General features: G+C 42.5%; 1 protein-coding gene across 1 annotated transcript in view; it reads right to left on the bottom strand.

Annotated features, from left to right (window-relative positions):
* The window catches only part of ZNF385D (zinc finger protein 385D), a 298,572-nt gene extending 279,333 nt beyond the window's left edge, over positions 1–19,239 (bottom strand). The window contains 1 exon segment of the mRNA XM_030328864.1: positions 19,038–19,239. Within this exon segment, the coding sequence (XP_030184724.1) occupies positions 19,038–19,059 (22 nt within the window). The 5' untranslated portion in view covers positions 19,060–19,239.
* Positions 19,240–20,575: the final 1,336 nt, after the last annotated feature.

Below are 20,575 nucleotides of genomic sequence, written 5' to 3'. Positions count from 1 at the left end.
ACCAATATATTTATTATCCTTGGCTAATACACGTATCATCCTTGTTACTGCAGAGAAATGTAAACAAGAGAACAACAACAACCAAAGTGGCTCATATTCCAATGACAGGTTACCCTTGATGAAAGACAAAAAATAAATAAAGCAGTTCTTCTACAGATAGTGACCGAGCACCTCTGATGGCCAGGCATTGTCCTCATGCTGGGTATAAAGACGTCAGTACAACAGACATGAACCCTTAGCACAGTGGAGCATTCTATTCACACAAAATGACTTAAAAAGCATAAACCCTGTCCAAATGTAACAACTGCTAATGATTTCTTATGACTCCTTTTGGAAATGCATATGGATAAATCAGTATAGCTATTCAAGAACCTTCTTAAATTGTTACTCCCAAAGGGATTTCTTTGGGGATTTCTCTTTACATATCTGAGCCCTCTTTTACTGGTGTTAAATTCTAGGTGTTTTCCATATCACGACATAAAGATATATCCATTTTTCTTCATGGCTGCAACACTCCAACATTTTGAATGTACCATAATTTTATTTAATGTCTCCCCTACTGATGTTCATTTTTGTTGTTTCTAGTTTGTGCTTTAAAAACCAACATTGCATTCAACATCCTTAATCATTTATGTGCGTGACCTTTTTGGGAATATAAAGCATATTTCTAGTAAAAAAATAACCTGCTAGGGCAGAGAGTACATGCTATAAAGATATGCATATATAAATATTATCACTTCATCTTGTGTAGAGTTTGCAAAAATTTATTCCCTTACCACTGTGTATAACAGCGGCTTCTCCCACACCCAATTTTTTTAAATTTGTCAACTTGTAAATATTCATCAATCTGGTAAGTGAAGGACTATATATATACATACACACACATATATGTATATAACATATATGTATCCCATTATTTTCATGTATATTTTGTTAATTATGAGTGAAATTGAATGCAGTTCTTTATTTTCACAGGCAATACATATTTCTTGTAATATGGTTTGTCTTTTCTTAGTGATTCTTATAAGCTCTTTGTTAATTAAAAAAAGTAGTCATTTGTCTGACATTGGTGTTTAAATAATTTTCCAATTTCGTCATTTTTAACTTAGTTTTTCCCAAACACAAGTTATTAATTTTATGCAATTAGACTTATCATTTCCCCACTTTATAGTTTTGGGTTTGTGTCCTGATTACAAAAACCTTTTCCATTGCCAGAGTGTAAATTTATTCACTCAGGCTTCCTTCTATAAATTTATGGCGTCAGTTTTTATGTTTGAATCTTTGTTCAATCCGTAATTTATTTTGGTGTAAGAGGTGGAATAGGAATCCACTTTATTTATTTGTGTAAATATTCATCCAGGTGTACCCACACCATTTTAGTCAATAGTTACTGTTTGCAGTGATGAATTGAAATGTCATTTTTATCATAGGCTGAGTCTCTATATACATAAGTATTGAGGTTTACTTCTAGATATTCTAATCTGTTTTTTATTACCTATTATGTAGGGCCAAACAATTTAATTATTATCGTTTTATGATGTAATTTAGGTAAGCTCTCCTGTTAGACCACTCTTTCTTCATAATTTCCTGGAGCGTTTCCTTAGGTTTTTCTTTCAGGTAAATTGTAGCACCACTTTTTTCCCCTAGTTCACAATTAAACCCTGTTATTTTAAAAGTGATTTCATTGGATTTATAGCTTTATTTATGGAGTGCCAACCATCTTGTGATACTAAATTTGGAGGTCGTTTTTGAAAATACTGATTCTTGGGCTCTATCCCTAAAGATTCTGATCCAGTAAATCTAGAGAGGGGAACAGGAAACAGAATTTTCGAGCACTGCAAGCTGTTCAGGTAGGTTTTGGCATCACCAGACATGGAAATTCAGAGAGGGTGTTTACTGCTTTTGTAAAGAATTCAACGGTCTTCCTTAAGGAGGTGCATTTGCAGTGGACCTCCTTGAAGAATTCCTAAGATTATGCTTTTACACTAAGTGTTCAAAGGACAGAAAAGAGTAAGAGTGAAAAAGATGATGGACGGGTTAGAGTTTCGGAGACACAGAGGCAAAAATAAACCATGTATCAGGTGGAAGGACAAAGTGAGGCAAAAAAATCTCAAAAGGGTTAAGAAGCAGGGAGGGATTCTATAGAGCTTAGGATGAGATAGGGGTAGTTGTGTAAAAATGAACCTGCATGGTAAACTGGGGCCAAAACCTGGACAGTACTGACCACCTGGGATAAGCAGTTTGGAAGCTCTGTATGAGGACACAGGAATCACTGGAGGCATTTAAGTATGTGTGTGTTGTGGGGTATCATGGCTGTGGCTATGCCTTGGGATAACAAAATGTTGGCTGAATTGGAAGCATAAAAGAATCAAGTCAGGAAACCCATTAGGGACGATTATAGCAGTTCCCACAAAGATAAATGATGTGCTCTGCAGACAGTGAGGGATAGAATGAGGGACACTTGCTCATGCGTTTGGGACTTGTGTGGGCTGCAGTGATTTATTGCTCCAATGAGTACTACCCTTTCATCCCCAAAGCTATTGTAGGCTCCAAGAATTTTAAGGCTGGGAGGAATCTCTGAACTCATTGAGACCCTGAGAAATTCACGTTTAAACCTAATGCACACAATGGCAGACCGGAGCCTTGCGTCCAGGAGGCAAAGAGAAGGAATAGAAAGCATGTGAGCCTGGATTCAACCCTGGACTCTCGCGCCTTCTATATAACATTGGGGAAGTAAGTTAATCTCCATTTCCTCATCTATAAAATGCCCATCTCCCAGATTTGTTTTGAAGAAAAAAATGAGACAATGAGCATCTCCCTTCCGTCCCAAGAAGAACAAAGAACTGGAAGGAAACCAGTAGATCGCAATTCTAGGTAGCCCAGCTCCACCACTCACTACTGACTATTTGGGGTAAGTAAGTAGGTACACCTGTTCTCTTCCTTTTCTCACTTATAAATGTAGGATGTCAGATGAGATCTCAAGCTGCCATCTAGATTCGTGAGATGCTTCTTCTGCATGTTGCACAAGGTTTGTATGGTCACCAGGATTGGAGAGAACTCCAAACAGCTCGGTGAACAGAGGGGACATAAATTAGGACACTAGACAGTAAGTTCTGCACAGCACTCCTGAATAACACATCATTAAATGCAGTATTTTACTGACTTCCTTCATTTAATTTTCATTGGCTTTGACAACACTGGGGACTGCTTGGATGGCCCAAAGAGACAGCAGGTAACAAAGGAGACCATCTCTTCAACAGAAGAGAGAAAAGAGGATTGCCCGCCCTTCTCTCCACAGGTCCCCTACCGCAGGATAAGGCTCTTAGCATTGTCTACGTTTTAGCAGGAATTGCTGTGATCATCCGTAGGACTCTTCAATAGCAAGAACAGGGAAAATGAGAACGTCCGCTTTATATAAATGTCCCCTCCTATCAAGATTCTACAGAAGTGGCTCACAGTAGTATGCTGGACAGAAAATACCAAAGGGTGGTGTCAGCATTTTGACACACCAGACATCCAGCTGGATGGTCTTGGGCTTGAATCCTTTGCCTGCCATTTTCAATCTGTTTTGGGGACAAGAAACTAAACCTTTAAACACATCTTTCTTCTTTTGTAAAGTAGACAGAATGACATCTAGTTCATTAAAACGATATCATTACTTTAGGGAATGAGCTGAGGTTTGTAAAGAACTAAAGAGCTCAATAAATGGTAACCATAATCACTGGATTTTGTTTTTTAAATAACTGTGGCATTTTTACCCTAGAAACATGCTACAGACATTCCAGATTATTTCTAAGCTTAATACGTTGTAAATAGAGATGCTGAAAAAGTCAAAGAAAAACATGGGGTTAGGGACAGAAGAAAAAAATACTGAAATATGAAATTATGCAAATGTGTCTTTACCTTTTAAGGCCCACTGGTTCCAAAGAAAATGAAACTTCTAACCATATTTGGCTTAAGGTCTAATTGATAGAGATCTTTCAAGGGCTAGCCTTCTGGTTTTGAGGGGAAGGGTACAATTTTATTTAAAAGGTGAAAACTTCCTGCTGTATGCATCCCCATTCTTTTTTTTTTTAATTTTTAAAAGTTTATTTATTTATTTTGAGAGACAGAAACAGTGCAAGTAGGTGAGGGGAAGAGAGAAAGAAAGAGAGAGAATTCCAAGCAGGCTCAGTGCTGCCAACGCAGAGCCCAGCATGGGGCTTGAACTCACTAAACTGTGAGAGCATGACCTGAGCCGAAACCAAGAGTCAGATGCTTAACCAACTGAGCCACCCAGGTGCCCCATGGACCCCCCATTCTTAAAGCATGCAGCATCTTCCCTTTTGTGACACCACTACTTTTTTGGAAGTTGAAACTAATATCCATATGGAATTAGCACAATGGGAGTGAAATGGAGAAACCGACTGGAGAAGGGGAAGCAAGGACAAAACAGGAGAAAGCCATTTCATTTTGTTTCAGTCTGAGAACCACATTTGAGACGTCTGCAAGGCGGTGTTCACATAAATAGTTTACCACTTAGAAAGCAGTTATTCTACTCTTTAATTTTAGAAATATATGTAGAAATCAATCGGTAAAAACTTTCCATGGGGCACTTTGGCAACACCCATGAGAATTTAATATGCCTTGCCCCATAAATTCTACTTTTAAGAATTTACCCTATATATATGTGTGTTCATGCACACAAAAAATTATGTATGCACAATGATATTCATTGCTTTTATCAGTAAAAGAGTGGAAAGAAGTTATTTCTCTTTTAAAAGGGCCAGTAAAATAAATCACAATATGTTCCTGCATTAGAATACTATGCAGCTATAAAATAAAGGGAATGAGAAACATCAAATATACTAAAGAAAGCAATACGCAAAACAAGGTTCATGGTATGTTTCCATTCCATATAAAAATAAGAGGGTGGGTATACACATATACCCGTCCATAGAATTTATTTTTTTCAGTTTTATTGAGATGTAATTGACATATAACATTATATAAGTTTAAGGCATACAACATAATGACCTAATATATATACTTATTGAGAAATGACCTCAATAAATTTAGTTAACATCCATCACCTCACATAGTTTCAATTTCTTTTCTTATGATGAGAACTTTTAAGATCTCCTCCCTTAGCAACCCTAAAATATACAATACAGTATTAACTATAGTCACCATACTTTACATTACATCCCCGGGACTTAATTATCTTATAACTGGAAGTTTTTACCTCCTGACCACCTTCAATATTTCCCCCATCCCCTCTTCCCACCTTCCATTGAATTTAGCTTCTCAAATGTAAGAAAGTGCACAAGAATGAAGGAAGATTAAGTTTTCACTATTTACCCTTTTAGAATGTTCTATTTAAAAAATTGTGCATGTATTACTTTTTTCAAAAAAGATAGCAAATATTCTCTTATGGGTATAAAAAGAATTCACTGTCTCTTTCAGTTTCCTGGTGCTCCATGGACCTAAAATAAGTTCAGATATTAACTGATTTAAAAAAAAAAAGATCACCCCATGTATGGCACATTGCATGATGTACCCAGGAAGAAGTCCATGAGAAAGGAAATAGACTGTTCCATTTGCAAGAGTGTGGTCCCTCTATCAGGTACAAACACACAGGGAAAGGGCATAGCCTTTCTCCCAGCACATAGAAGCCAGTTGTCATTGTGATGGCATTATTTATAAGCCTTGATTTTGCAGCACGAGTAGGACTGGTGTTACATGTTCTATGAACAAGATTTCCTATGTCCTGCCCTTAGGCAGACTTTCTGGAAGGGACCGGGAATTTTTCCTTGATCTTGGCCTCAGCCCCACCACCAGGTGGCTGCTTGACATGCAAACCAAGAGGAGTTTTGCTAGTTGGCTGGTTTGCTTGTTAGGTTTTTTGTTTTGTTTTGTTTTGTTTTTTTGCCTGCTTCAGAAACCTGCTGCTCGGTCTGAATAGTGAGACTATGCTCCTGGGCTTTGGTTTTCAGAGGCTGAGATTTACTCAAGGTCACACAGCACAGGATGGTGGGGCCGGTGCTGGGGAGCCAGACATGTTAGGTATGCCTCAGCTCAGCCACTTACTCTACTCTCATTACCTGACCTCTCTGTAGCTCCGTTTCCTCATCTGTAAAATAGGCATTGTGATCATCCTCCATCACAGGGATGCTATGAGGATGAGTTAAGGGGGTATACTTAGAGCAGTGATGGCAGGCACTAAGCATTTAAAAAACCTGGACTATTTTTAGTAGTTACCAACGCTGCCTTGTGAGGTAGGGTGACTGGTCTTTATCCAATCTACTGACTTGGAAGCTTTGGAAGCTGAGGTCCCGGACAATTCATCCAAATTCGCACCACTGAATCAAGACCTGGGTTTTAATTTTTAGTCTGGGCGTTGGTCCTGGCCAGATACGCGCATTTACTAATCACTTGGCCTCTACTTTCCTGTCTATGAAATGGGCACTTTGATTCCCTAGGTTTAATGCCCTTTTAGAATGGCATGAGGGTCTGACTACAAGTAAGCAGAGATGAGACCAGAGACAAAATCTGCCAATTTTTCCTCTAAAATGGATACACGTGAAAGTGTAGGGCCCTTTCTGCAATTGCACGTCACGCTGGAGGAAAGCAAGAATAGCTTCTGCTCTGCTGTTCGTTTGTCTTCTTGTCTAAAATGCTAGTCGGCTGCAGTTCAGGCCTGGTAACCCCTACCGTGCAATAATTTGCTGCTTGTAGCAGTCCCACTTACGAGTCACAATAGGAAAACAAAAGTGCACCTTGCCTCACACATAATAGTCACATATTTGGCACACTAAGTGTTCTGATAAGCTGATGGCATTTGACAGGAGGTGAGTGAAATGGCTTTTCCTAGGTAAGGACTGGCAAAGCCAGCCTCGTGCACTCAACACCAGCCCACTGCACACGAGGAAGCGGCCCCTCCCGTCTCTACGAGAAATTGACCGGCACGAAAGAGGGATGCCCCCAGCCTGGCACTGCACTCAATAAACACTTAACGAATCCAGTGTCCATGTGCCAGGCTCTGTACTAGGAAGCGTGCGAGTTAGAGGTCTTTATTTTTCCCTCTCCGTGGGCCATTTTAGTAGAAGGCGTGGTGTGGGTGCTGCCTTATCTGTTGGTGTGTGTTTTGAAGGATATCGATTGTTAACACAATGACAGGTCAGGAGATGGAAGGCACAGTCATTAGCGGCAGCTGCCCTCATAAGTTGTTACAGGGCTCAGGGAAACACTAATGGATGAACAAGGTCGACAGGAACACCAGGGGCCAGTTCAGAATGTCCCAAGGTGGACGGGCCTTAGCCAGGCCTTTCTTTCCCTAAACAGCAAATAAAAAGCATTGGTGCTGATATTCAGGGTTGGCAAACCATATCCTGAACGGAGAATGCTTCACCCCCGCTGGCCCATCAGACCTCAGGGCAGGACGTGATTTACTAGCTGCCCTCTCTGCACACAGATGGTACAATAGAGATGATCCGTGAGCACTCACGCTTGACCTTTGGGGTATTTCTTCTTTTCAGTAATGAAGGGGAGTGCTGAGTCAGGTCTCTGAATTCCAGGTAATAGGCACAGCCAGCATTTAGTGAGAATGAACATTGTGACAGCATGTCAAGTGCCTTACACGCAGCATCTAATTTCTACAATTATTCTGGGGAGTATTATTTATCGTTTCCACTTCACAGAGAGGTAAACTGAGGCTCAAAGAGACAAGTGTGTCGAGTGCTTTATATGCACCACCTAGTTTAATACCTACAATTATTCTAGGCAGTATCAATTATTATTTCCGCTTCACAGAGAGGGAAACTGAGGCTCAAAGAGATCAAGTTACTTGCCCAAGTTCTCCCTGGGGAAGTTGGTCTTGCGTGTTGATCTACTGAAACTAGGGTGATCAATTCATCACAGTCTGCATGAGACTTTCTCAGTGTCAGCACTCAAAGCCCACATCTTGGGAACCCCCTCAGCGGCAGGCAAAGTAGGATGGTTGGTCACCTGACTTGGAACTCACACCATGAGCCATACACTATCCTGTAGGAAAAAAATAAGGAGGTATAGTGGCACCCGGGGGTTGGGTCCGTAGAGCATCCAACTTCAGCTCTGGTCATGATCTCGTGGTTTGTGAGTTTGAGCCCCACATCGGGCTCGTTGCTGCCAACCCGAAGCCCACTTGGATCCTCTGTCCCCCTCTTTCTACCCCTCCCCTGCATGTACTCTATCAAAAATAAATGAACATTAAAAAAAAAAAAAAGAAATAGGGAGATTGAGGTGAGACACTTAGACCTGAGTCCCCCTATCTGCAGAAAGCTGTAGCTCAGATATATGATCTCTAAAGCCATACCACTTAGAGTGTGGTTGGTGGGCCAGCAGCACTGACAGCTTGTTAGAAAGGCGGAATCACAGGCCACAACCACACCTACTGAACCAAGAGCTGCATTTTACTCTGATGCTCAGGTGATGTGCATGAATGTTCAATTTTGAGAAGCAGAGTTCTAAAATTCTTTCCAGAACCATACCGACTGTGATTCTGAATCGACTCCTGCTGCACTGAACCTGTTTTGGGTGCCAACCCCAGGTAGAAAGGAGGGGGCCCATTTCTAGGGACTTCCACCCTGGAAGCAAGGGGGCAGCCCAAGATGGCTGCAATCGGGCCCGGACTTGAGGCCATGGGATGATCTCCCTAAGGGGAGTGAGTCAGTATGGAGGGAGAAAGAACACAGGCTTTGGAGTCAGGTGGACTTGGGATGAATTCCTGACCTGGCTGCCAGGGTGAGTTGGGGCAAGCTAGGAACTCCTAGCATACAGGACTTGCTCTGCAAAGTGGTTAAAATTACACATCTCAGTGATTTTCAATTCTGGCTGTCCTTCAGAATCAACCTGGGCATTTTAAAAGAAAATGCAGATGCCCAGGCTCCATCCCCATAGAAGTAGATTTACGGATTGTGGTAGGGCCTTGACAATAGCATCTATTCAGAATTTCCCCAGGGGATTCCACTGTGCAGCCAGGATTTAATGTTTATTTATTTTTGAGAGAGAGAGAGAGAGACAGAGTGACAGAACTTGAACAGGGGAAGGGCCGAGAGAGAGAGAGAAAGACACAGAATCCAAAGCAGGCTCCGGGCTCTGAGCTGTCAGCCCAGAGCCTGACATGGGGCTCCAACTCATGAACCACGAGATCATGACCTGAGCCGAAGTCGGACGCTTGACCAACTGAGCCACCCAGGCGCCCCTGTGCAGCCAGGACTTAGATCCACTGATCATCTCTTAAGGATGGTGGTGAGGTGCAATGAATTAAGTCACGCCAGCGCCTGGCACAAAGCAGGCACTCAGGCTGTTAAGCCCCCTTCTCTGTCAGTACTGCCCCATCACCTGTCAGCACCAGGACTGCTCTCCATTAACAGGAGTTGGGAAACACTCTCAGGAAACCAAGAGGTCCGTCAATTCCATGCCTTGGGCTTCTCACTATAACTTTCTTACTTATTAAGCATTTTAAAGTGAGGAAAACCCAAGACACCATGGAGAAGGAGAAGAAGGAGAAGGAGGAGGGGGAGGAGGAGGAGGAGGGGGAGGGGGAGGGGAGGGGGAGGGGGAGGAGGAGGGGAAGGGGAGGGGAGGGGGAGGGGGAGGGGAGGGGGAGGGGGAGGGGGAGGGGGAGGGGGAGAGGGAGAGGGAGAGGGAGAGGGAGAGGGAGAAGAAGGAGAAGGAGAAGGAGAAGGAGAAGGAGAAGAAGGAGAAGGAGAAGGAGAAGTTTACCAGAAGGTTAGTGTATAGGATCTTGAACTTTTTTAAAAAAAGAAAAAAAAATACATATATATTTTAAACAAGCTGCCTTCTAAAACACCTTCTAACTGATAACCTTAGGACACGCTCCTAAGAATCGCCATAGCTGTCTAAGGTATGTCTCACCATCACTCAGGGCAGCTAAGTGAAACACCTAGTGGTAACCACCTGCCTTCTGTGTCGTGCATCGTGCCCTGCAAGGACAATGCTCCCCAGCAGTCACTGTGGTGATGCCTCCAAACAAGGGCACCGTAAGTTATGAACTGTCGCAGGCTTTACAAGAAGGCTTTGAGAGAAATGCTAATAATGCCATACGGGAAGGGCAGAATGTTTTGCCTTAGGTTTTTTTGTTTTGTTTTGTTTTGTTTTTAATAGCAGGGCCAGTCAGCCAAAGAAATCAGTCTTTAAAAGTCCAGCAACACATAGAAGAACAGGTAAAAAATCGATATCAAATCCCTCTTCCCTTCCCAAGCAACTATTAATAAACTCCCTCAGCTTTCAACGTGTCTATTCCCGTTAGAGTCTTGGACAGGAAGGAATATGGGGGTAGAGAATCTTTATGGAGGGTTTCCCGCCCAGCTCACTTTCTCTCCCCTGCCTTTGCTCCTGCAGTTTCCCTTTGTTATAGAATAATAACAAAGAACCGATTATATATGGCCTCACAGGTACATCTGACCCCACCATGCAAGGGGCTATGTGAGGATGTATCCAAATGTTCCCTTTCTCAGTGCACTCAGAGATCTCTGCTGGAACGCTAAACTGCATAGCTGAACATGTATTTCCAAGCTGCTATTTTTCCGAGCTCCACTCTTTCTAATCCACTTGGTTTTTCACATCCTCATAACAAGGCCCATTCACATGGTGCTTTGCATATTGTGAAGCTTGCATTCAACAACTCATTGAACCTCACTGTCAGACAGACTCTATAACCCACTGTATAAATGAAAAAGTCGACGCAGAGACAGATTTACTAATTTGTCCACCGTCACAGAACCAGAAAGTGACAAAGTAGGTACAGAAACCTGGAGGATTGGTGGGGACTGCTGCAAGCTCTTCAGCTCTATTCCTTTCCCTCTTACTTGTATGTCCCCTAACCAAACCTCTGGCTGAAAATTGAGATGTTCTTCCAGAGACACTGTCACATTTAAACTGCCACTCCTATCAGGTGTAAGATCTCTTTCCAGGTCCTTGGCCAGTTTACCCTGAGGTCTATTTCCTGAACTTTCCCTGGACTGCCCAGGAGCTGACACCTGCAGGGTGCAGTGCCTACGCTGCCTGGCCTCTGGTTCGATTCCACCAATGAGGGGCAAAGGCAGCGTACTGGAGGGTGGGCAAAAGGGAAAAGCCAGGGTACTTCTCTCTATGCCTAAGGTCAAGTCCTTCCACCTCCAACGTCTTAGGTCTGCCACGACTCCAGCTCCCACCAGGAGACCCCGGGCCCTGGCCTTCAGGACCACGTCTCTTGTCCTTCCATCTTACAACTACTAGTTTCTTGCTATTGCTAATCTCTGGGTTGCCTCACCAGCCCCCATGTGGCTTCCCAGCAATTCTATCATCCATAGAACAAACCACCTGCATTAAAGTCCTTCTTTGTGAATTAGTTAGCATGGTTCCTGTCTTCTGATTTGACCCCAAGAGATATAAACCCTTTTTTTTTTCAATTTTATACATTTGTATATTGGGTTGGATACAGAGGGGAAAAAAATAGGGAAGAATCACATTTTACTGGCGGCTTACCATGTACTTCCTGGGGCTTGGCACTTTTATATGCCTTGTATATTTTAGTCCTCAAAATAGAACTGTGGGAAACACATTATCATTATTCTTCTTTTACAAAAACCTGGATATCAAAAATGTGAGGTGACTTGCCCAAGAATACAGAGGCGGTAAGGGGAGCAGCTAAATTCTCACAGGCTGTTTGTTTCTCTTTATCAGTCACAGAAAAAAGACCAGGCTGGGGTTCCATCTTGAACACCCAAACACTGGAGATGGTGTCACTGTAAACATCAAAGAGTCTGGAGCACAAATGACTTGGATTTTTTCTTTTTGTAAGCATTGAGTTAAATAGTGACACAGCAGGAATATACAGCTGTACAATTAATACAAGCCTTAGTATCTGATGCTGCCTTGGAAAAAACAGAGGCAGTGGAGAAAGCCGGGTCCTGCCTGAGGCCGATTAGTATTCTAATCTAATATTCTACTTGTGTTTATTAGTAATTATTTGACACAAGAAACAAGGCAGAATAAAAAAAAAGTATGAATTATGTCAGGCCTCTGTTATTACTTTTGCTTTTTCAAAGTCAACACACAAATATATCTTATTTCCCAATCTTTTGTATTCATTTCTTTAGCCTATCAGCTAGAATATTTTTTTCCTAGCATTATTATTACAAGTAATCCTCCATTCATAAGAAATATTCCCCTCTACTCCTCTGTAAAGAGTAAAGAGCACCGAAGTAAGACTCTGAAGGACCAAATTGGAGTCTTGGCCTTAACGTTTACTAGCTGTGTGACCTTGAGAATGTTCTTTCAGTCACTGGAGGCTCAAATTCCTCATCTCAAAATAGAAATAATTATATTTTATCTACCTCCTGCAATGGGTCATTTTAAGGATTGAAAAAAAAAAGCATAGTATTGATGCATTTTGAGAAATACAAATCGCGATGTAAGTGTAAGGGATGATGTTTATCAAAGTACGTTTACACGCATGTGGCGCTTTTATCCTCAGGGTAATCTGCCACAAGCACTTTCTCTCACCAGCAAAACACAGGAATATGAAAAAGGTAAGTGTGAAGCACATTTTTGCAAAAGCCTTGCAAATAGTAGTCCAAACGATCTCCATTTTCTTCAGCTTTCACAAATGATCTTCAAAACTGGTGGCCTCCTGGACGTTTTGGTTACTTGCACATAGCGGGCAGTCCTGCCTATCTAGCCCGTGGCAAGAGGACGTCAACATCTGGGGCAAACTCCCTGAAGCCAAGTAAAGCTGAGAACCGAAGTTGTGATCAAGCGAACGGAAAACAAAGTGCAATTCTACCATCTCCTATGATGGTTTTAGGTATTCTTCAGACATTTTTGTACACTGGTCTTAATATTCTATAGATATGTTACTCTTTGCACTGCAGAGTTCTATGAAGAAAGAAGTGAAAAAAGATTGTAGAACTCCTTACATTTATTTTCAGATCGGATTTCTAAGGACTAGTCCTTACCTTTAAAGATTAAAAAAAAAAAAAGACAAGAAAAAGGCAGCTAAAATGTTTCAGGAGCCAAGAAGAGTGTTTGTCAACACACATGGACCAGTTTTCATAGGGAACATCAGCCTTAAAGGATCTGCTGAGGAAGTGGAATTGGCTCCTCCCTAATTGTCCAACTCACTCAGTCATGCACGATCAACACCTATGTGCCTGGCACTGAGCTAAACAGGCTGCTGAGGATACGCATCGAACGTGATTCATCCTGTAAAAGAACTTGGAGCCAACCAAACCCACTCCCGCCCCACAGCCCTCCCCTCCCACCAGGTACAGTGGTGCTTTGGGGCGGGCAGCATGTGCTCAGAGCTCCAGGCCTGACACCTGGGTCTCCCTCCTGACCTTGCCCAGGTTACTCTTCTCTGTTCTCCTTTCTTACAGAAATGGGATACTGCCAGGCTAGAAAAAAGAGAAAACTGAAAGGCGGACAAGGAGAAGGGGTTCGGGGCTCAGCGCATCCCCTCCAGGGCTCCGATGGAGGTTCGTGTGCATTTCAGGTTTCGGAGTCAAGAGGGTTTCACGGAAATACCCTAGGTTTTAAAAGCTGTGTGAACCTGAAGCTCACATGCCATGAAGCCCGACTTCCAGCTGCCTCATAACGATTTTAACGCTGTGACAGAGCAAAGCGTCTTCCTATTTTCAACCCTAGCAATTTGGTTCAAGCATGATCTCAACCACTTTAAGCTTTGATATTTCTAGCCACCTCTCATGCTGTATTTTCTCTTAATGCCACCAATCATGTGTGAAATTCTGTTGCAAAACTAATCTTTGTGGGAAATGATATGTAATGGCTTTTTTTAAAGAGAGTCAGAGAGAAAGAGAGGGCAGCTGCTATGACCTTTGTTGTTTTTTGACATGTTTTTCGTAGTGTAATACAAATGGAAACGTCTCTTTCTCAAGGTCAAAGTAGAGACAGGTTTCTGCTTATACAAGCATCACTCTCTCTTAAGCAGAAAAAGGCTTAAAAATTATTCTCATGACTTGATTTTTAAAACCTCTAATGTATATAATGGTTGTTAAACTTGAAGCCAGCTGTGCTAAAAAAAGAGTTTAATATCCATCTTGTTAAACCAATACTTAATGTTTTACCTTTTAAATGATGTGAAAAGATTTGGGAAAACATACAAGATGTGAATGTGGAAAGAAATTTGGATGTTTACTGTAAAAAGGCACCTTTTGATGCTCCAGTGTGAAATACACCCATACACACACACCCATACACACACACACACACACACACACACACACACACACACACACAAAGTCAATGCATCTTGTCTTATCAGGGGAGGTTTTAGTCAAAAACAGCTGTGACCAAATCTTCTGAAATGGAAGTCAGAAACCACTAATTTAAATTTTTCATTTGTTTTTTGGAACAATTATGCCACCCACAAAATGGTAACTTTGCAAGCCGTCATTATCTCATGAATTTTGGAACTTATCCCTTAAATAAACCCATCTCATTTCCATATAATTACAGCAACTAATAAAGTCCTTAAAAATATTTTTTTTTTGCTTAAAATTTAAGAGTGTAATAAGGATTCCATGTTACTGGCATATTGATCAAATTTGGAATCCGTTTCCTTAAAATAAGGGCTTCGTATGAATTTAAAAGAGACCCTGTCTTGAGGAAGAAATCTTAATGGGTTTCCAAGTTCTGTTAGGTTTGTGGTTCCTGCACATGATCCCTTCTGACAGTATTCACCTGTCATGTTCTCCATCCCCGTTATGTAGTAATTTACTGCATGTCATTTAGATTCATTTGTAATAAAACATAATGGCAATGACTTCACGCTTTAAAAAGGGGAGTCTACAGTAACAAGTGCCTTCCTGAGTTATTCTCTCCTCCTGTCAGCCTCAGGAAGATAGAAACACCTCCAGAGTGTTTAGAAAGACTCTAGTGGACCTAATTCCCCATAACAGATCACTCAGTACAAACTAATTAGGACGAGTTAAATGTTTCTACTGAAAACATGAAAAAAAGAGGAATGTTTTTCTCTGCTGCCTGCTGTTTTCTGCTCATTTCCTTCCCCATAACCTTGCTGCTTAACTGTTTTCCTAACATGCTGCTTTAGAGGTGAAACTTGATGGTCCAGCCACAACCAAAAGTGTAAATGCTGACGTGAGAATGTTCTCAACCTCCCAGGGGAAAAACAAAAGTCCTTCTTATGACAATATACAAATGTGTCTATTCTAGGCCGGGGAAATAGGCTTCTGGTCTAGAATTTTCCTACTAGTTTTTTTTTGTTTGTTTGTTTGTTTGTTTTTACCCCTAGCTGTTGTATTACAAGCTTCCTCAATCAAGTATTTCTTGTAATAATCAGCATACCACTAAGTAATTTTTCCTATTTTTCTCAGGCATTTTAAGGAAGACAGCTGATCCACAACGAACGCCAGGCTGAACTTGAACAGCCCTTTCACACTTTGGGCATTGTGTTCGCCCTTTTCCCCAGGTTTCCTCAATACACCGTTGAGGGGGCTCTAATATTTGTCTCTCAGTTCTGCTCATTTGTTTCAGGTGTATTATTTCCTTTTTCCAGAGCATTCTCATGGAGCCAGCCCCAGCCTCTCATTGGCTGTAAGCTCCCCCAGAGTCTCCATCTGGTTGACTCAGGCCTAAAAACATCTTTCGTTTCAGCCACATAGAATTTCCTGAGTGCATTCAGCCTCCCATTTTCTCCCCTGATGGCAAAGGGTTCAGACATAGCACCTCTCTGGCCAACCATGGACAATTTGTGAGGTTGACATGACCACTGGCAACGACTCACCACTCCAGCAGTGGAGAAATGTGGTGGGCCAGATGGAAAGGGGAGATGATTCAGACATACGGCGCTTAGAGCTGGAGAGAGTACATGGTTACAACCTTCTGCCAGGCTCTGACAAATAGCCAGGATGCACTCAAGCAAGGAACATGCCCTTCATACCAGCACACTCCTCTTAACCAAACTGTAACCCAGCAGCTCAGGTCTGTTGTACTGACAACCACCCACAGCCTCTCTTTCTTAATCTGAGGAGAAGCCTCCCAGCTGCTTTGCTTTTATTTCTGGATAAATTATTAATGGCTATTCATCCTTGGCACATGTAATTTTTAACTATGTAAAATATTTATGGGGGTGGGGAGGGAATTTCAGAACTATTTATTATTTTCCCCGGCTTTTACTGTAATCCCAATCGGGTTGCTGACTGGGATTTTCCTTGCTTCTTTCTCCTATGTGAGCCTTATTTTTAACTCCAAGTAATGAATGCAAGATCGATAGCATAAGTAACAAAAGTATCCACGGTGACTGAACAGCAAACTCTTAAATCACTGCACAGTAAGTGCAAAGGAACAATTATTGAAAACGCTGCACTAAAATTTCAATAGGAGATAAGAGTGAGGCTTAAGTCATTAAAAGCGTCCATTAGTCTTGCAAGTCTGAGACGGCACACTCAAAACATGAGCTATTCTTGAGAACTGGAACTATTACATATCCCACCAACTTGCACACACAGGAGAGACGCCAGCTGAGCAAGGGGAGGCTGCAACTGTCCAGTACTTAAGGCGAAAGAAAGCAGGTAGGCAGTGATTCTTCAGTTATATTTGAAGGGGGGTGTCGAGCAACACTGACAAATTAGATCATTTATAAGGGAAATAAATACCCTGCTTGCATATCAGTTTCCCTGGTGTTACAGCATCACCATGCTCTTCATCAGTCCCTGCCAGAGATGCAAATACAAGTCTTCTGACGCCTCCACTCCATTCCCACAAATCCCCAGAAAAGCCCACGAAGGCAGCCCCACTTTTTCTTTGCCTATGTCCTCCCTGACTCAGTTCAAAATTGAAGAAGAAAGTAAAGGGCAACCAAACTACAAAGTGAAAGTATTGTTTTGAAAAATTACCCGAAATAGCTAAACTGTTGGAAATATACAGATACACACAAACGCACCAATCCACACGCACACACACATATACACAAATATACACAGTCTGAGGCATTTGCAAACATCAGCATGTTACTGACTCTTGAAAATGCCTGGATTGTTCTGCTCAATTCCTCTTGCCCTACCTCTTTTACCAGGCATTTTATTAGGGACAGGTGGGCTCTCGGAGTTCTGAACTGCCTGTGAGAGGGGCTGCATAGCCTAACCTGAAATCAACGGCATTCCTGAATCCACACGGTTTCCTCCAGGAATAGAAAAACGTATCTCATGCCGGAATCCTGGTAAGACGGAACCACATTCATGACACAGAGGGCAACTTTAGCTTTGCCTTCCAAAGAGTATAGTTTCATCCGAAGTAGGACATCACATTTCAATTTGTACCATTAAAAACTTGCATTACACGGTGAAACTAATTGCCCTGTGAATCACCCAGCTTTACGAGACAGCTGGACTAGCCTACAGTTAACATGAGCTAGCCCAGTGAACATTTCTCCAGCAGCTACATGATAATCTCGTACAGCATGGATGGCCACTGACCAGTACTTTTAGACTATGCAACTCCTCTGGCTAACCTCCATGCTCGCCATCACCACATAAAGAATTGTTGCAAGAGGCTAAACACTTAAAATTATAACCTACTTCCTATCCCTCAGTAGCATTAGATGCTGAAATTTTATTTTGTCCAAAGGACAGATTACGTCTCCAAGATTTTCCATTTATCAAAAATATATTCATGATACACACTTGCTGTTTTATCAATTGCCAATAAACAAGCTTGACCACCTCCAACAGTACCCCTGGAAAGAGGTGTTGTTTAACTCTGGATTCATCTTAAATTTGGCTCTGAAATGAGGATTGTTTCTTCCACATCAATTTTAGTTATTTTTAAGACTTCTTTCCCAATATGACACAAATTACAGGGAAATCAAAACGGCTGTCAAGACAACTAAAGGCATTCAGCTTTTACAACTCGTGTTCCTCCCGTACTTTCACAAATGTTTCAAAGTCTGAAGAAAACAAAACAAAGCAAATAGTACACACAGAAATAAATGCCCAAGAAACTAACACTCCCCCAACACAAGTTTATTTAAACACCTCCTTAATCTGAAAAAAGACTCTAGGTCTCAGATTTAAAGCCAACCAAGAAATCACCCAGAGCATTTGCATCTTGGAATCCTTCCCTGGCCCCTCTCCAGCTGTTCTCACAAACCTTTTAATATCAGATAGATGCCCTCAGATGATGACGCGGGATGGAACTTACAGAAGGAAAGCATAACTTCGGAGAGGAGGAAAGGATATTCAGTCCCAATCCTTGGCGGCTTCTTATTCAGTGAAGGGGTTGTGCCTTCTCTCCCAGCAGTAAGTTGCAGCCTTACAGTGCGAACACACAGCTCCAAGCCCGCTTACAGTGCTCCCCTGGTAGCCCAGATCTAAGCCTCAACATGTTTTTTGGAAATGCAGGGCAGCTGGACTGAAAATCTTAAGGGAGGGTTCCACCGTGGCACAGAAACTGCAGAAATATTTAACAGCTTCGAGACCTCTAAAGGTTTGAAATACTATGCGTTTTGTGCGATTGCTGTTCTAGCCAAAAGGAAAATGGGATGGTATAGAGGAGCGTCCTCAGCTGCTCAACCTCTGCACACCAAAGAATGTTTTTCCTTGTTGGCTCAGAATTCGGGAAAAACCAAAATGCTTAATGAAACGCTGGTATTGACTAAGATTTCACAGCATCCATAGTACAGGAACTTAGTTTTACATTCCATTGAGTTAGCTCATGACTTCCCACGCCGCACCATTTCTCCTTCACCTAGCTAAAAAGCCAACTTCATGCAGACGATATCAAGCCAAAGTTTATCCACCCCCACCCTGTTTCTTTTCTTTTCCAACTTAAACTCACACACGACTAATAAACAGCCCCAATTGTAGCACAAAGGAAGCTTTGAAGGCTGCACCAGCTTGGTCCTCCACTTGCCAACTGGAGGTAGATTTAACGTAATATATTCTCGCGGCTTAAAGATTTTTTTTTTTTTAAAGGCTCGTCTGCCCTGGTGAAGAGCCGGCCACCCCCAGAATTACATCATCAGAGGTAACACTCACCAAAATACATTATGTTTCTCATTAATCAGACAGCTGGAACCCCACCGCGGCGTCTTCAGCATCAGCTCGTCCCCAAGGCTGACACGCAGAGCAGAGCCGTTTCATGCTACATTCGGTGGAAACGTCCCCGGCGTGGAGAGCAGCGAGCGCCCAGCGTGCCTCTTCCGCGGGATGAGCGCCTTGCAGGCTGCCTCTCCCGGGCTACGATCCCCGGCGGCTGGAGCGTGCGCTCCGGCTGCCTGCTGCACTGCCCATCCTTACTGTAATCCGACTCCTCCTTGCGATGTCCTTGCCGCGCCTGTGACATCAGGACTGAGAGTACTACAAACAGACCCCCCCACCCCACCGCACCCCACCCCCGGTTAGCAGCGGCTCCATGAGGTGCTCCGATTGCCTGCCTGGACCAACCATGGCTCTCGGGAAGCTTTGACGAGCCCAGAGACCTGGGAGGGGGCGGAGTGAGGGGCGCGGGAGGCTCTCTTAAAGAGAGCAGGGTCTCCGGATCCACGAGGGAGCACACGGGGGAAATTCACCACGGCGCGGGAGGGGAAGAGGTTAAGGCGAGTTCTGCCATTAACGTGTAATTAGACAACACACTTTTATCCCGCCCCTCCCACGAATGCCATCATTGTCGCCAAAATTTAGCCTGCCACCCTAAGTTAAAAAAGCAGCGGGGGAAAGGAATGGTGTCCTGTGTCTGCATTCTCTTTGCTGTGGGCTTGAGGGTTTGTGGCTTGTGATGTTTCTGCCTAAGAGAAAACAAAAACAAAAACAAAAACATTCAAGGGTCCATTGCTAGGGTAATGGAGGTTTTCTCTTAGAAATGACCAGATCAAAGCAACCTAGTAGTTGGGGAAGAGTTATTTTTATTTCTTGAGTATATTCTGAGCGAGGTTGATAGAGAAATGTAAAGAAAAATAACGTGATAAAAGTCACCCCTCAGTGTCACAAGATCACATTTGCCGCTTCCCATAGTAGGTAGTAGAAAGGATACTGAAGCTGAAATGATCTTTGACCCCCAAAGAGGAGAGACAATTTAGCCTGAAAGACAATTTAGCCTGAAAGACAACCAAGATTGTGTCATCATTCAAGTCTGGTCACCAGCATAATATAGACACACCCACACACAAGCGCACACAAACTCGCGTTAGATTTGAGAGGAGCCGTCAAGAAAGGCAAAGCTTAGCAAAGCCTCTGGCTCCTCCAATGGTCTAATGAATTGCAGTCCTTATCTTACATAGAAAAGGATGTTAGAAAGAAATCCCTGAAAGCGGTGCTGATTAATACTTAAATGCTCAGCATGGAAAATAAACCCATAAAATACGTTCAGTTTCCTAAGGGCTCATCACTTTGGCATCCAATTTACCTACAGAACTATCGAAACTTAAAATTTTCTACAAAAATCTATAAAATTAAGAGCTGGAGATAACAAAAGAACTACAGCTTACAGAAGGACGCAATTGATCTATTTTCAATACAGGTTTTTATAAGCCATGGTAGCAAATATTTCTACGGTGTGATAGTAAAATAATCCGTGG

The sequence above is a fragment of the Lynx canadensis genome, chromosome C2 (genome assembly GCF_007474595.2).
Source record: "Lynx canadensis isolate LIC74 chromosome C2, mLynCan4.pri.v2, whole genome shotgun sequence".
NCBI classification, from domain to species: Eukaryota; Metazoa; Chordata; class Mammalia; order Carnivora; family Felidae; genus Lynx; species Lynx canadensis.
The sequence above is the reverse complement of the archived record's forward strand: the minus strand, read 5'-3'. Positions and strand labels throughout refer to the sequence as shown.